This window comes from Xyrauchen texanus, chromosome 9 (genome assembly GCF_025860055.1).
Source record: "Xyrauchen texanus isolate HMW12.3.18 chromosome 9, RBS_HiC_50CHRs, whole genome shotgun sequence".
Taxonomy (NCBI): domain Eukaryota; kingdom Metazoa; phylum Chordata; class Actinopteri; order Cypriniformes; family Catostomidae; genus Xyrauchen; species Xyrauchen texanus.
In genome coordinates, this window is record NC_068284.1 from 42761557 (window position 1) to 42778244 (window position 16688).

At 38.0% G+C, this 16688-nt stretch overlaps 1 protein-coding gene across 3 annotated transcripts in view; it reads left to right on the plus strand.

Annotated features, from left to right (window-relative positions):
- Positions 1-16688, plus strand: part of LOC127648983 (supervillin-like) — a 57587-nt gene that overhangs the window by 14162 nt on the left and 26737 nt on the right. For all 3 annotated transcript variants that reach the window (XM_052133848.1, XM_052133847.1, XM_052133849.1), the window contains 10 exons: positions 307-2496; positions 3166-3336; positions 3478-3515; positions 4327-4391; positions 4552-4688; positions 7747-7842; positions 9802-10063; positions 10431-10517; positions 13159-13804; positions 15486-16068. In XM_052133848.1, coding sequence (XP_051989808.1) covers positions 307-2496; positions 3166-3336; positions 3478-3515; positions 4327-4391; positions 4552-4688; positions 7747-7842; positions 9802-10063; positions 10431-10517; positions 13159-13804; positions 15486-16068 — 4275 coding nt within the window. The remainder of the gene's footprint in view (positions 1-306; positions 2497-3165; positions 3337-3477; positions 3516-4326; positions 4392-4551; positions 4689-7746; positions 7843-9801; positions 10064-10430; positions 10518-13158; positions 13805-15485; positions 16069-16688) is intronic.

Genomic DNA, 16688 nt, shown 5'->3' on the forward strand with positions numbered 1-16688 from the left:
ATACTAGGTTTTGCTTTACAGTTTTTGAATTTAGATTTTTGCCTTTCAACAATGTGGCTTAATCAGTGTGACTGGTCTGTCGATGAATGACCAAACGTCTTAAGTGAATGAAAGTACATTTTTATCACTTTTAGGGAAATTCTGCCTGTATTATTGTAAGATGAAGAGGTGATCCTTATCCATGAACTGTGTGTTACAGTGAAGAAAATTATAGATCTAAAGAGTTCAGTTGATTTCTTTCAGGATGAATGTAGGTAATTTTTCACTTGTTGAATGTTATTTTTTCTTTTTCCTCCCTTCATGAAGAATACGAGTAAGAGAAAGACAGGCAAGGGAGGACAGCTTGGGAAGGGGTTCAGACTCTGGGTCAGATACGCCCTTAGTCAGACATCAGGCAGCAGTTATCCCACCATATTTGGCTCCACGACCTCAATCTGCAAATCAGCCTCAAGCACAGGGCACGGAAACCCTGACACAACAGAGCCAAGGTGCAGAGACCAATCAACAAAGAGCGCACAGTGCTGAAAGGCCACGATTCCAGTGCCCTCACAGTATAGATTCGCCTGCTTACCAGTACATACCTGGAAGTGAAATGGCAAACCATCAACATGTCCAAAATGTACAGCCCCCAAGCTTTGAACAAAGCCCTGATGTACACACTAGCAGCATGGGTCATCAACCAGGATTTGGGCAAATCCAGCAAGGTCAAGGTAGTCAAGATGCTCAACCATCACAAACACACAGAGCTTCTCAACAACAACACCAAGCATACAAAGACCTCCAGCAGCCACTGCTTGGTCGCAGAGATGCCCCACTGCCTGGGCAAAAGTATCAGGCCATCCTGCAACCAGTGCCTTCAGAATGGGACACTTGCCAACCAGCTCAAATGCATGCACCTTCTCAGAAGCATCTGTATGAACATGAACGCACCTTGCAAGCACATCTATCACATGGGCAGACACAACATTACGGTCCAGTGTTTGGTTACAGCAAACCTTTGCAATATGGTCCAGTCCAAACATTACCTCCTGCCTATGGAGAAACTGCACACTCAGGTCCTTCTCATGGGTCTAGTTATCTACCTCCACCTGGAACTCAGCCTGGCACATCTGAGATGCTGGATCCTAAAGGACACTTGGCCATGCTGGGATCAAAATGTGTAGCCAGAGAGGGTGCAGAAACCAGCCTGAGGGACAGCTCTGATCACATTCAGCTCATCAAGGGAGAGGGTCGATTGGTGTCTAGGGCAGATCCAGTATCAGAAGGGTTACTTAGAAGCAGAAAGGCTGTTCTACCCTCAGAAATCCGCCGCAGGGAAAAGAGTTTGGATGATCCAACGCGTGGACATACTGATGAAGCTTTGGAAAGTCAGGGAATTGGAAGGATTTGCCAGTTGAAGGAGGTAGAAGGGAGAGGAGGACGGAAGTTGTTTCAAATGGAAGAGAGACCAGGTAATGATGGAAATGGACCCACACAAATGGAGGAGGGAATAAAGGCAGGTGAAAAGGTGATTCATCAACGAAAAGACAGACAAGGGCATGATGATAGAAGAACCAGTCAGTCTGAGGAAAGAGAGGTAGATCACACAAAGTGCTTTTGGACTGGTGAAGATGTAGGGCGTAGTGTAAGAAAGATTGATCAAACAGACGAAAATAAGATGGGTGGTATTAAAAATCAGGAAAGGCAAGGTAATTGGAGCACTAACCAGTTAGAGGGTGTAGAAAGGGTAGGTGACCGGAAGATTGACAAATTTAAAGAAGGAGAATGGCAAGTTGATAGAAGTACTGCACAGTCAGTTGAACCTCAAGTGCAAGGTGATAAGAAAATTAGCCAGGAGGTAGGGGAGCAAAAATACCAAAGGCTTCTTCAAAGAGAAGTGGTAGAAAAACATGATAGGAGACGTCGGATCAATCTGTCAGTGGATGGGGAAGGGCATGCCAGAAGAAGGAGGATAAGCCAATCAGAAGATGATTGGGAGGGACGTAGGGTACGGAAAATTGGCCATTTGAAGGAATGGGAAAAGCAAGGAGTGCATCAACTTGTCCAATCAGCTGATCAGTTTGAGGGATGTGAGAAAGGACACCACCAATCAAATCCAAATCTATCTGAAGAAATAAACACCACACCCTCAGAGGTGCTACTAACCAATGAGCAGAATTCTCCACACCATAGACTTGGTGAGGTAAGAGGGTATTTGCAGAGAGGCTCCTTCCTCCCACAAGCTCAACATCGAGTTAGTCAGGATGCAGTTGATCTCAGACCAAAGGTTCGTATTCGCTCAATGTCAGATATTGGAGTGAATCAGCGTTCTGCTACATTACGAAATCTGGAGCGTGCTGCCAGTCGAGAGGCTGCCATAGTGATGGGGGCAGGGCTTCATACCAGGGAGACAGTTGGTGAAGCCAATGGTGAAATGGGCACCTTGGACACAAGAATTTCTGTGGCAAAGCTGAGACATTCCTACCTGGAGAATGCTTCAGGACGCAAGTCAGAACTGTATGTGGACAGTCATGTCAGCATGCAAGATTTTCATGTTAATTAAAGCCACTAACCTTAAAGCAATAACCTTTTACATTTGGATGTAGAGTTTTTTTTTTTTTTCAAATATGAATGTGTCATTCTGTACACTTGTAATTGGTAAATGCTGAAACTTTGCTACTCAGCATCCAAGCAGCAGAGTTGTCATCTCGTGAAGGACTATTATAGTTAATCCACTAATGGCTTTGCATTAATATTACTTGATCTGAAATGCTTTTTTTCCTTTTCCTCTAACAACATGGGCAAAAGGATGAGAAGTGTATAAGCATGTCTGATGCAGAGAAAAATATGTTTTGATTAACTATAAGGGTAACTAATTAACTATTCACAGCTAGATTTCTGGGTTACAAAGTGTGAAGATCTTAATCTTGCCTTGATCAATTGTGAATTAATTTAATTCTGTCTTCACCAAATGCATGATTATACTTGCAAAATAAAATCTTGATTGTGTGATTTGTTGATTTGTGTATTCAGAAATGTGATGTGTGCCACAACGGAATTAATGTATCTAGAGTGACTCATTTAGAATAATTGTTTGGCAGATTATTTAGAATGGAGTTGTCTAAACTTGTATACTTTGACACAAGTTAGCTTTTTATAAGTAAATTATTCTCCTGTCTAACAAAGGGAGGCTAAAGGAGACCTGGTTACCATTGATACTGATCCAGTTGGAAGCAGTGACCGGGAAATAGGGACACGTCGACCCAGGCGTTACATTTCCTCTGGTGATGACAGAAAATCCTCAGAGAGGTTTAGAACCCAGCCTATCACATCTGCTGAAAGACTGGAGTCTGATAGGTATAGTGTAAAAAAGTTATTTGTTTCACTGAAACCACCTATTTATGTTAGCATAGGTATATTGTTGTTTTTGTTTTTTTTGTTGTATTACTATGTAAAATTGACATATGTCATTAACCTTTTTTATTATTATTTATTTAGGTCCCGCCTTAGTCCAGAGCTTGCAGAACATGCAGAGTGTGAGTTTGAATTCATATACAGTTTGTATAATCCAGGATTTCCCAAATAGAGGTTTGTTAGGGAATTCCAGGGGGGTTTTGAGAGAGAGGATGCATAAAAATGTTTTAAAACTTTGAAGGATAATTCAAAATGTTGTCCGTCATTTGACAAATAAAAAAAAACACGAAAGGACATAACTGCATTGTGTCTGCGTGGCTTAATCTCTCTCCCTGCGCCTGCTGTGTCTGTATGCAAGAGAGTACAATCATGAAACTGACAGTGATAAAAAGTAAATTATGCGCAGCTCTCTAGTCAAAGTTATGACGTAACACTTTCATTATCAGCAATGCAATCATGTTTTATAAGTAACATCATTAACCTGACAATTTGCCCTGTAGTACTGAAAAGCAGTAGGTGATGTCTGTACCTCTTCGGGTTGTATTGTTAACCGCTTGTGTTTTGGGTCAGTCTGTTTAAATGCCAAACCGACCTGTTGACGGAGGCTTCTGCTGGGTCTTTAAGGTGTTGTTTAGGTGGCAGACTACTATTTCATTGTACTACAAGCAAAATTCGAAATCAGAATATGATGTATAATTGGGTATTCTAAGTTGGGGAGAGAAAGGGGGAAAAATGAATCATAAAGACGTCAAATTAATTATATTTATAAAAGTAAAATCACTTAAAATATCATGAGGTTCTTTAAATAAATAATTTAGGTCAAAGAGGTTCAGCTGACAAAAAAGTTTGGGAACACCTGTTTTAATTATATTGCCTTTGCTCCCTTTACAAACGAGCAAAACAAAAATGGTTTTATCCCTTTTCTTTCTGTAGTGGATGAAGAAAAAATGGATGAACGAGCTAAGTTGAGTGTGGCAGCCAAGAGGTCTCTTTTCAGGGTATCACAGTATTTTCACAACTCTCTCTGCATACTATATAAATCGTTCTATTAACAATGCCTTTGTATGCATGGCCAAATATCTTTCTTTTTTGTAAATCATTACAAATATTTCTTTGTGACCTTCTCTGGGCTCACATGTTTTTTTTCTCATCTCATAGGAGATGGAGAGGACTTTAGATGGAGGTGTCCCTAAACCTCGGTCACGGAATGCTGCAGTTGAGCGAAGACTCAGACGCGTTCAAGATCGATCCCGAACACAGCCTATCACACCAGAGGAAGTGGTCATTGCTGTTACGTATGTCACATCCTACTTGAATAATTTATATAATAACATTTACATTTATGCATTTGGCAGATGCTTTTATCCAAAGCGACTTACAGTGCACTTATTACAGGGACAATCCCCCCAGAGCAACCTGGAGTTAAGTGTGCCTTGCTCAAGGGCACAATGGTGGTGGTGGTGGCCGTGGGGTTCGAACCAGCGACCTTCTGATTAACAACCCTGTGCTTTAGCCACTATGCCGCCACCATTCGCCAGATTGGTTTTTCGTGCTTTTTTCATACATTTTCAAGTTCATCTTTTAAAATATATGAGGGCATTTTCTCTTGCCATATGGCATCCATTCATGTCAATAACTGTATGTCTAAATTCTCAGTCTGAAAAATTATCGTTATCACCTATTAAAAACAACATACATAAACATAAAAAAGTAGCTGTAAATAATACATAAGATGCATACATAAAACAATAATTACTCTGTTTGAATACTTTTTAATTCATTTATGCTGGATCTTTATATTCTGCAGTTCCCTACTGTCTACGTTCACAGTAGTTTTCGATGGAATTTCTGTTTCAAGTTTTGGAGTTGCTGTACAAGTTACTTCCACAAGTTGAGGGTTTTCAGAGCTGATAATATATATATATATTTATATATATATATAAAATGTCATCGTTAAACACCATAGCTACACATTTAAAAATAATTGCCTCTGAGATAGCGAATACAGATCTGACCATTACAGGTCACTATTGTGTCTGCAGAGGCACTAATCCTATAACCATATATGCTTAAAGTAATATTAAATATATGAAATGTCACATTGCCCTCACATTGTACAGTAAATATCTGGAGCATTTTGGTGGCATTTCTCCCCCAATTAATTTGGTTAATTTCTTACCCTGCTCTGTTTTAGCTTTGAAACCTATTCACTTTGACTCCCCTGATGTTTTAGTAGGATGCATCGCAATCCTCTTTTAATGGTCTCTATTTTTTCTTAAATCCCAAGATCAATCTTTTACTCTATGCACAGCCCTCCACAATGAGAGGAAATCACCCGCATTTGCAACCAAATTTCGCGCTATGTGACTAAATTGCATATATTTGGCAACTGGGTGCTAAATGTTTAGATTTCATTCACCAATAATTGTGTAGTATATTTTTAAGTATTCAGCTGCGAGATCCTTTCATTGCATGTTGAGAGTAAAAGTTGTTCAGTGTAATGTGCGTCCAAAGATGAGATCCAGACAACCCATCTTTAATAATATCTCTTTTACTAACCTTTGTTGTTTACAGTCAATTGTTGATCTAAACCAACAAGGAAATCACGCATATCATGGATGAGATCAAGCCATTCGAGTCTCTCGTTAACATTCGCACATTTACAGTTGCTCTTTACAACTGCTGGTTTTCTTAATGGTGCACTCAGTAACTTTTCTCTTTGTGTCGACTTGGACTTACACTGACACCTAGCGGTTTGCATGCAGCATCATATAAAATCAATAGTTTTCAGTTTCAGATGCAATTGTAGAAATGTGGTATTTACAGTCAGCCATGATTACTTAATCAATGAGTGAATGTGTCAAATAACAGGACGGTTACTGAGATTAAGCGAGTAGTATTCTGCTGGTCATGTGATTCTAACATGGCAGCCCTCATGTGCAGACCCACTTTTTTTTTTATAAACAGCTTTTATAAGGTTAAAGATGTGGCTGGAGTCTTCATTTTAATGTGAGTGGTCATGATTTCCTACATTTATTACAAAATTACAATTCATGTCTTTTAGGATTTAAACTTTTTAATGTGGAAAGCATTTCTGAGTGCACTTTTAAAGAAACAGTGCCGTGTCAACAAATCAATGTAAATACATGTAAATGGTGCAAATTATGAAATTAAACAATACATATTTAACAATATATATTGTATCATATTTATTGAATGAAAACATGGATTTTTTCGTTTTTAAAAACCTAAAATGTGACATTATGATAAACTAATTAAATATAGGCTAATTAGTAAAATGTAATATTTTCTTAAAGCTACACTATGTAACTTTTGGCCCTCTAGCGGTTGAAGCATAAAACTGCAAGTTACTTGCTGAGGAACACTTTACATCAATTGTGATTAGGCACTACTCTTCTGGCAGATTAATCTCATGGTTTGAGATCTCTGAGATAACCTGCAGAGTGGACACCCGACCAGGTATTTTCATGTTGATATTACATTATCCACTTAATTTATAACCGATATATTACCTTTTTATATTAGAAAACAGCAGCACACACATTTAGAGAGACACAATTTGGGAATCTTGAAACTGCAGCAATGTTATAAAATACTAGTATTTAATATTAGTAAGATTGTAACAGTAACTTATAAACTTCAAAAAAAAAAAAAACTAAACACATTGCGATCGTTATACAAGTAATGTTTGATCCATTAAAGAATGACAAACAATATAAGCTTCAACAACCCTACCAGAAAATATATACAAGTAGTATAGCATGTAAAAACTTCACAAAACAGTTAAATCCATTAGGAGAGTGATTTCACTCTTCTGCTGTCCTGAATCCTGAAACCACGACTGGACTCGCTGAACAGCGGTCACTGTAGCGCTCTCTTCCCACTTCTCGAAAACACAGCCAGACCTTCATTATCAGCTCACGTATGGAATAAACAAATAATTATTGCAGGCTTACTGTAGTGTATCAAGGTATGACAAGGACATGGTTTTGAACATGGATTTTTTTATGTACTCAAAAATGTACTTTTGTTAATTGTAACCAAAAATATCTTACATAGTTAGAAGGGCCCCTGTTTAATCAACCGCATTAGCTGGGAGATAATTCCTTTCATATGTAAGCAAAAGGGATATTATAACTTTTAATTGTACCCATATGAATCGATATCGAATTGAAATTGGATTTGAATTAAAAGCTTGTGAATTGGAATAGAATTTAATCTGGAAATCTGTATCAATACCCAGCCCTGTGTTTTAGTCATTTCTGTTCACTCCTACTCTTGCACTGATTGTTGTTCACACTCACTCCTTTTTGTTTTGTCCTTCTTAAAAAGTTCCCCTGCTCCCCCTTCTCAAGTCATCACTGTTCAAACAACTGCTCCCAGACTCCCCAGCCCTGCCATAGTCAGCACTTCCATGGCTAGTTTCAGGTATCATGTGAATGCTTCGTTTTATTTTGCATGTGTAGGACGTGAGAATTTAGGGCTTGTCATGCCATTAGAGACTGCATACTGTTTTGTATCTTTCTTAACTCAATGAAAGCATGATGAGTGTTGGGAACGTTTATGGTTCCCTGTGCCTTCTGCAGGTGGATGCTCAGGACAACCTTGTTGTAAATAGTTACTGGAGTGTGAAAACAGAATCTCTGTCAGAATGAGAATGTAGTATGCAACAACTGGCAATGTGAATTACTTTGCATCTACATTAAAAAAACATGTTAGATCAACAATATTCCCCCAAATGATGTTTCGACTAGTCTGAATGTCCAATTTGATTTGGAAAAATGTTGCTGATTTGTGAGTACCGAGCATGCATTGCAGCTTGAGTAAATTATGCAGTTAATGTCATAGGCTTATTTATTGCTGTTTGCTGACTTCATGCTGTTTTTTTTTTTTATTGCAACTGTTAGTTAATTGTTGTTTGGTGATGTTTAGAGCTCATCTTTTAACTTAATTAGGTTTGTTGAGTGTCACCGTTATTAAGGTTTGTGGTTTAGGTTGAGGTCTGTTGTGTGTCTATGTCAAGTAATTGTACTAACTTCATGGAAAAGTCATTTAAAACCATATATATGATTGAAAGGGTGACAAAAGGAAAGTTCTCATATTGCGAATTGATAGTTGGCTGGACAAGAAATTGGTAGTTTCAAAAATTGTTTTATTTAGTGAACAAACAATTTCAAATTGACTAAAAGCAATGTTACTGAGGGCAATTATTTAGACGGTTGTTGAGGACTTTTTTATTTTTTATAATTCGCTTAACATTTCCTTTTTACAGTGTATCATATATGGATATGTATACATTTGGGGTTATACAGTTCTGTTATTTTGAGATGTGAGCGTGTTAGTAAGAGTATATTAATGTGTATGTGCATGCGCAGATGTTTTGGGTGTCTACATCAGCGCCTGGTCACCCTGATTAGCTGTAAATAACCACATGCTAAGCAGTGAAACACATTCTCTGTTCTACTTGCACATCCAAATGTGGTGTTGCAAAACGATCAACAATTTTACAAGAATGACAGGGAGGGTGGAAGACTAACTTCAACTGAAGCTAAAAAGGCAAATAGAGAGAATATAAATCAATGAATGAATGAAAGAATGATGGATAAATATACACACAGGGTCTTCAATGTGGCTTTAATGATACACCATTTGATTCCTGATGATTTGTTTTTAACTGAGAATTACTTTACTAGTAACATGAATTGATTGGCCAAGAATCACCCAATTAGACATAAAAGGATCATCTTACTGACTTGTAAAATGACAAACCACTTTTAGTTTATGTAATATTTCACACAAAATCTGAGACCTGCATGAAACAAAGTGATAATGATGCAACATCTCTGGGAATGATGAAAACATAAAAACATAATTATAATAATAATTGAAAAAATTGTGTAGACTTTGAAGAGTTATATTAGTTTAATTAATCTGTACTTTTTACTTTTGGTTGGACTGAAATTCTGACCAAAGTGGACCGTTGTGATCATAGACTGCTTTTTACTTGATACTAACTGCCTCAAAACCTTTAAAGCTGTCAAGGATTTGCTACCGTGATAAACCTCTCAAACTTTGCCAAATCCAGCGACTAGTTCTTCTTTGGAAGGGCTCATTCTTACATGCATGACTTTGTTCCCAGTGGACTGATAATACCATGTGTACCCCTGAATCTTTTTTTTTTTTTTTCATATGAAATTGCATTAAACCAGCAAAACATATTGGAGCTGGCATATTTTGGTAAGATCTTATAATTTCTATTATTTTAGGATTTTATGCATCAGATGGTCCATGGACATGCCATCCAAAAGTGAAGCTAAGACAAACTGGTCTTCATAACACTGTGTAATATTTTATAATGGAATAAACACCTTGTAATTCTCCTTCCAGTCTACAGGCATCCTCAGCACATGACTCAGTCCATCATGAGCAGAAGAAAGAGGCTCCTCCAAAGGAGGAGGTTCCAGGAGAAGGGGCGGGTCCTGAGGATCCTGACCTATCAACGCTAAGCCTAGCTGAGAAGATGGCATTATTCAATCGCCTGTCGAAGCCCACTGGCCAATCAGCAAACGGACCACGCTCTGACACTCGGCAACGTAGGGCCAACACTCGTTTTCAGACCCAACCTATCACCCAGGGTGAGGTTGAGCAGGTGAGGTCTCCCTAATGATTTTATTTCTACTTTTAAGTTTGCAATTGTTTTGTACACTTTAAAGGTTAAGTGTGTAATTTCTCAGGCATTAGCAGCACCAAACAGAATTCCAGAATATTTACAAACATATAGAAGTTTATAAAGTTTGTCCATTATAATTTTTCTGTCTTTATGTTATGGCCTTATAAGAATAATTTTATTTGCAATTACCTTTTGACGTTTGTGGAGCTAAAGTTACACACTTTGGTAATAGATAAAATTAAGAAGAAAAAATGTCTGGCAGAAAATGTAATTAAATCATTCAGTAGAAGTAGTCCACATCAGTCAATACTTTATTGAAAGTGAAGAGACATTGTGCAATTCACAGGAAATTACAAAAAGCGTTGATGCGTCCAGTCACACAGATCAACCCACTGTGACTAATGATTCTGTTGGTCCCCCTCAAAAAGAGCAAGTAAGACACTCTGGACTGAGGCTTTTGATTGGCTGATTTGGAAGAGCCTTGCCTTTACAGCAGCTAATGATTGGTTAATTGCTAAGGCTACAGCAATATCGCATTACACAACTTGATATTTGCTGTTTCTCGATTGCATTTTAACTGCTTTTGATTTTTAACCTGTTTAATCTGTTGTCCTTTTAAATGCATTTTACTCTGCATGTTAAATTAAAGGGGTCATATGAGGATATTTTATTTATTAATTTATTTGTGTGTACTGTTTTATAAATAAAAAATTCCTCCAGTTCAGAATAACCATTGTTTAACAATTTGATACCATGCGTGGACGTAGTATTTTGTCTTTGCTATTCGCAACGCATAATTTAAATTAATTTAAACCAACTGATCTCAGTTCAGGAGACTCTTTGCTATCAGTAAAGTGTTAAACTTTCAACACATGAGTCATTTGAGAAAACAACATGGTGCTGATCACAGCGGAGTTTGTCTTTGGGAGAAATGACAACAAAACTACATCTGGTAAGAAACCTAATTAAGTTTTTACATCGAAACCTATTTGAGATTAGAAAAGATTAGATTCTCTAGTTTCATCTGATATGCCATTTTAAATATTTAAGCGATTTATTGTGAAACGTCATGCTGCTAAACACAATGTTCACTAATATGTAGTTCAGCACATTATTTCCTTAGAAATCCTATATTTTCTGTTCAATATTATATTAAGAATCAATGGATTTATCCAAAAGCTAAAAATGGTTGCTTGCAGAGGTTTGAGATGGAGTTAGGATGAAAATAAGTTCCATTTTCCGAGAACAGTGCAGACAGACAGCACACTGGAGGTTAAGTCATTCACTAAATGGGAGCATCCTATAGCTCACTATGCTAAGTGAGCATACAATCCAAACTTCATCTTCAGCCTGAAACTGAACTTCTGATAGGATGTTTGGACCACTCAACATGTTTGATAGACATGGGAAAATGGTAATCAGTACATGCAGTAGATTCAGAATTTGTAATGTATACTATGTATACTATTATTTACATGGTTGGGAGTGATTGGATGATGCTGGACGTTACTTTGAATCAGAATTAATTATGCTAATTTCTGATGTAATGTCTGTAACGTTCCAAAAACATGAATAACCAACAGTACTGAAAACATAATAAACAATTTGATTAAAATAATCTGACTTTCTATAGCTTGGCATTATTTAAAATTTCATAGCTTAGTTCCTCTGTCCACATACTATATGTTGCCATACATTTTTAGGAAACCGATTTGCTCTATAGATTTTTTTTCTGCATGTTTATTAGGTTTTGCTGCTTACAAATAACAAAAGGAAATGGAAAATGCACACAGCAGTCACACTCTAGTCTCAGGAGGTTAAAACTGTGTTTTGATCATTCCAAACATCCCTAACTTTCTGACATCAGGCAGTTGAATAGACCACCCATACTATTAGTTCAGAAACTTGGCCTGCTCAGTCACATTGAGGTAATGAGGAAGCAGGGTAGCTACGATTATACCAGTACACCTACAAAACTTAACAATATAAGAGGAAAATGTGTAAAAGTTAACCAAACCTTGTGCTGTTCCTGACTGTAGCACCTGTAGCTCTGCGTAGCTTTCTGAAGAATCCCAACAAAACAAGCAACTGATGTTTATTTTTAATAAGGACCTTGATTTTTTTCTGTCTGATTTTAACAATTTGAGTGGCACATTTCAGCACGTATTGTTATGAACCTGTCACCAGTGCTGGGTAGATTATTTCTGAATTATAATCTGGTACTGATTACAAATTACATGACAAAAAGAGGGTGTTTACATGTGACAAAGACATTTATTGTGACTTTACAAAGATACGTTTTTTTTTTTGTTTTTGCTGTACTTTGTGTAAAATTATAAAGAATCTCGCTGCTAAAATTATTTCCTCTACCGTTGTAAATATTTAGTGTGTCATTGTACAAAGCACCGCCCACACAGAGGTCACTGCCAGACCAAAGAGCTTCCTATCAGTCAGCACTGCAAATTCACCTGGAAAATTTTAATTTAGCAATTTCTTTGCCAGGTAAAATTAATGATCGTATGAATTCCCATTGAGATGACTGAATTTTTCACTCATGGAATTGAAGTGTGAAGATTAGTGTCAAAAACTGCCTGTTTAATTGTAAGGATTAAAACAATAGGGAGGTAAATGCTCACTGAAAACTAAAACATCACTATCATTAAAAGTGGACTTCAGGGAACATATAAATAATAGAAATGTATGGTGTTATGACCCTTTAATGTCTTGCTTGATGTAAGAGATTAATCCGTTTAATCGCTTATCCTTTAAATATCCTTTTAAATTCTTTATGCCTGTTTTAAATGATTAAATGGCAAACTTATATTTGCTATTGGAGAAATAAAATTTTGTGGAGCTACTAATATTAGAATTGTGTTTCAAATGCATGTCTGTGTGTCTGAGGGGGTTACTGATGGGGTTGTTTGGTATGCCAAGCACATACAATTTGTGCAAGCTCTCTATGCGTCATGTGTTCTGTAAATAACCTTTGACCTCTATCAGGCCTGTAAATGTGATCACAAACTAAAATGACATCTAGGAATAATAATGTATTCTCTCTCTCTCTCTCTCTCCAGCTGCAGAATGCAAGTGTAAAGTTGGAGCCTCTCTCTGCATCACTGGTCCGCTCCGTTGCTGCCGTCACTGCCCAGGCCACTGTTGCCATGGTGACAAGCACTTCCCCATCAATGACTGCAGATGTTCGCAAGGGAATGTCCACAGCAACCTCTTATACTCCGCCTTCCATTCAGAGTTCGCCCAATCAGCTGGGCTCAGCTCAGCTCCCGGCTTACGAGAGAGGGGTTCGATACTTCAGTCTTACAGAGAGTGGGGAAAACCCCACCCCTAATATTCAGTCCCCGCTCCCAGCAGAGCAGACCAACCAATCACTATACAGCAAGAGTGGGGCTCCACAGATTTCAGCCAAAGGGCAGAGACATGAGGAGAGTGGGCAAAGAGGAAGACACGGTTATATAGGGATAGAGGAGAGAGAGACAGATCTCCCTCATGCTCTTTATGTGACCTCCCCGCAACACGCGCATGCACTCAGACTCACACCCCCTCACGTCAAGGGAGATGCAAAGCTGAGCAGCCCGCCAGAGAGGGAGAGAGAGAGACGGCGAGAGAAAGAAAAAGAGAGAACGCCTGTCTCACAAGGGGGCTATTTGTCACCAGACGCACATCAGACAACAAAAGGAAACGATACGAGACCCAACGTCTCAGGTAAGCGATAAATGAAAGAAATTAGAAAGAAAGAAAGAAAACAGAAGTCCTTAGAAGCGCACAGGACGTGGTCAAAATGGGGCATAAGGTTCAAATTTCTCAACTGTGTCTATTGTCTCTGCTATAAACACGATCACAGACACACTCGCACTGCTCACCCTGTTACACTTGGCTGCATGTCCGCGCGGTACACCGGCATCTGATTGGGTTAACCAGGTCAGATTGAGATGCAGCCTATACACTGTTCGAGTCAAATGTGATTTGCATAATTTATCATACATCAGGCATGCGACTCTTTGTCTGAGCCATTTAAAACTAATAATGCTGAATGAATCGCACAGAAGGCAAAGTGAAGTGACACTCTATTCCATGGCTTTTGTTTGTAATGCCAGAGCTGTTAGTATACAGTACACCTTATGGAAACGAGAGGCTTGTTTATGTGCAAAATAGAGTGGAATTTGTGGTTATTATTTTGTAGTAAAGAGGAAAATGAATGAATAAGAGATGGGTATAAGTGGTAAGACAATTGGAGGTGTATGCAACACACTTACACACTCTCAATGATACAGACATGTCGTCATCCTATAGCAAATACACAATGGGGAAATTGGTTATTAGGTTAATTTACACATTTGCCATTTGTTAAAGGACAGCCATGATGACAGAATGCGACATTGGCTTTCTCAGAATTTAAAGCATGCTTTAATCCATTCCACATTGCTAGTGTCTCCTGTGTAAGGATAGTTTATTAGATTTGGTTTTCTTATTGTGTGTCAAGTATTGATTGAACCCTCTGATAAATGTGTCTGCTTCTATTGTGTATGTCTGTAAGCTGATGTGTAATGCGGTTTCTGGGTTTTGATGCTTTAAGTTCTTGCTGTAGCTGCTGCATTGAATAGCTGCAGTTGCACACTGACTGTAGTATTAACATGATGGTTGTGAATATTTGAGTACTTGAATAATGCACATAATGCTTCAGATTTAATTAATGCTGATATAAGGGGTTGAATCTCATGAAAATGGTTATGACATGTTCGGGTCATATTTCACACCAAAATCATAAAATAAAAAAAGAAATTTTGCAGAAAATAAGCCTATTTTAAGGACAACCATTAAGCACACTTTCCCCTTAAATTGTTGTTATTGTAGTGCATGACATAACATTACAGATGGAAAATGTAAATAATAATTTCACGATGCAAAAAAATTATAATTATAGTTCTATAAAATATGCTTAATTTTCCTTCTACTTAAAACCTGTTGATATGCATGCCCACCACCAGAACTGATGTCACTTTGCAGATGTATAATTTGTCAACATTATGAACAATTTTGAACAGCACATACATTGCATCTGGAAGTATTCATAGCGCTTCACTTTTCCCACATTTTGTTATGTTACAGCTTTATTCCAAAATTGATTAAATTAATAATTTTCCTCTAAATTCTACAAAAAAATACCCCATAATGACAAAGTGAAAGAAGTTTGTTTGAAATCTTTGCAATAAAAACATAACAGTAGTCCGATTACAAGTTTGTTAAATTGTAATTTTATTACATTACAAGTATTTTATATTCATAATCTGATTACGTAATCCAGATTACATGTATTCCGTTACTACCGAGCACTGTGTGTGTGTGTGTGCACGCACTTATGCAAAACTTTGTGGTGTTTCCCCAGATATCCCTGATCCCAGTGTTCTCGCAAGGGTCGTGAGCTCCCCTGCAGTCTCATCCAGAAGTTCTTTGCACACTTCACACATACTCCCTTACCTAACACAAACGCAGTCATACACCACTCCACAACCTCAATTGAAACCAACGCAACACCATCAAATCTGCACAACAACACACACACAACCTCAGACACAACTGTACAGTCCGGCTACACCACCGCAGACCCAGTCAAAACCTCAAAAGCACCTTGCGTCTGACCCTCAACCTCACCCCTACATAGACTCCCAGGCTCCTCCACGTCCAGCTCAGGTTCACACTGAGCCCCAGTGGCAGGCACAACCCAGAGAACCTCCACAGACTCAGCCAAAACCACTGTCCTTCCTTGTGCCCCAGTCACATGCCTCCATTCCCCTGCAACCTAAGATACCCCCTGCAACTCAGCCAAAACCTCAGTGCTTCATACCACCGCAAACCCAAGAAGAGATCTGTGGGAAATACAGCCTGTCTGGACCTGTTATCTCCAAAGACCAAAGGCCAGATATCCACGAAGACCCAGAGACCATGTCGTCCATGTCCATCAAAGAGAGGTATGTCCTTATTGCTTTTATCTTATCTTTTGTACTTCAGCTGTGGATGTGTAGATAATAATCCAACTTGCAATAGAACATACAATTAAGACTATCAATGCAAGAGAAAGTGGTCATTCTGAAGCTATATCGAAGTATTTGCTTACGATCCCCATAAGCGGACTACATCAGTAGTGTTTCAAAGTATTAATGCCATTAAAAATATCTGTAGAAAATTTTGTTTTTAGAGATGATGAATAACCTTTCAAACCGACCTACTTTGAGCTAAGAGATGCCAAACAAGAAAAAATAACATTTTGTGCATAATAGCCCCATTAAAAGACCAAACCAATAGTGTTTCAAAGCAAAAATCATATTTAAAATCTCCATAGAGAAAATGATTTAGTGATATTAAGGTGCCTGCCATAAGCTCTGAGGTTAAACAATCGTATATACTTTTGTCTGAGAAATACAGTAAGTCTGTGTGATTTTTATCTTTATTGGGGGAATAAAGATAATTACATTATTGCCACATTTTCAATGAAGTACTACACTACCCCCAATCCTGAAGTGAGATCCATCAATCAGAGAAGTTGACATTACCACAGACCTTATTTTACCCATAAATCAAAAGCTGCTAT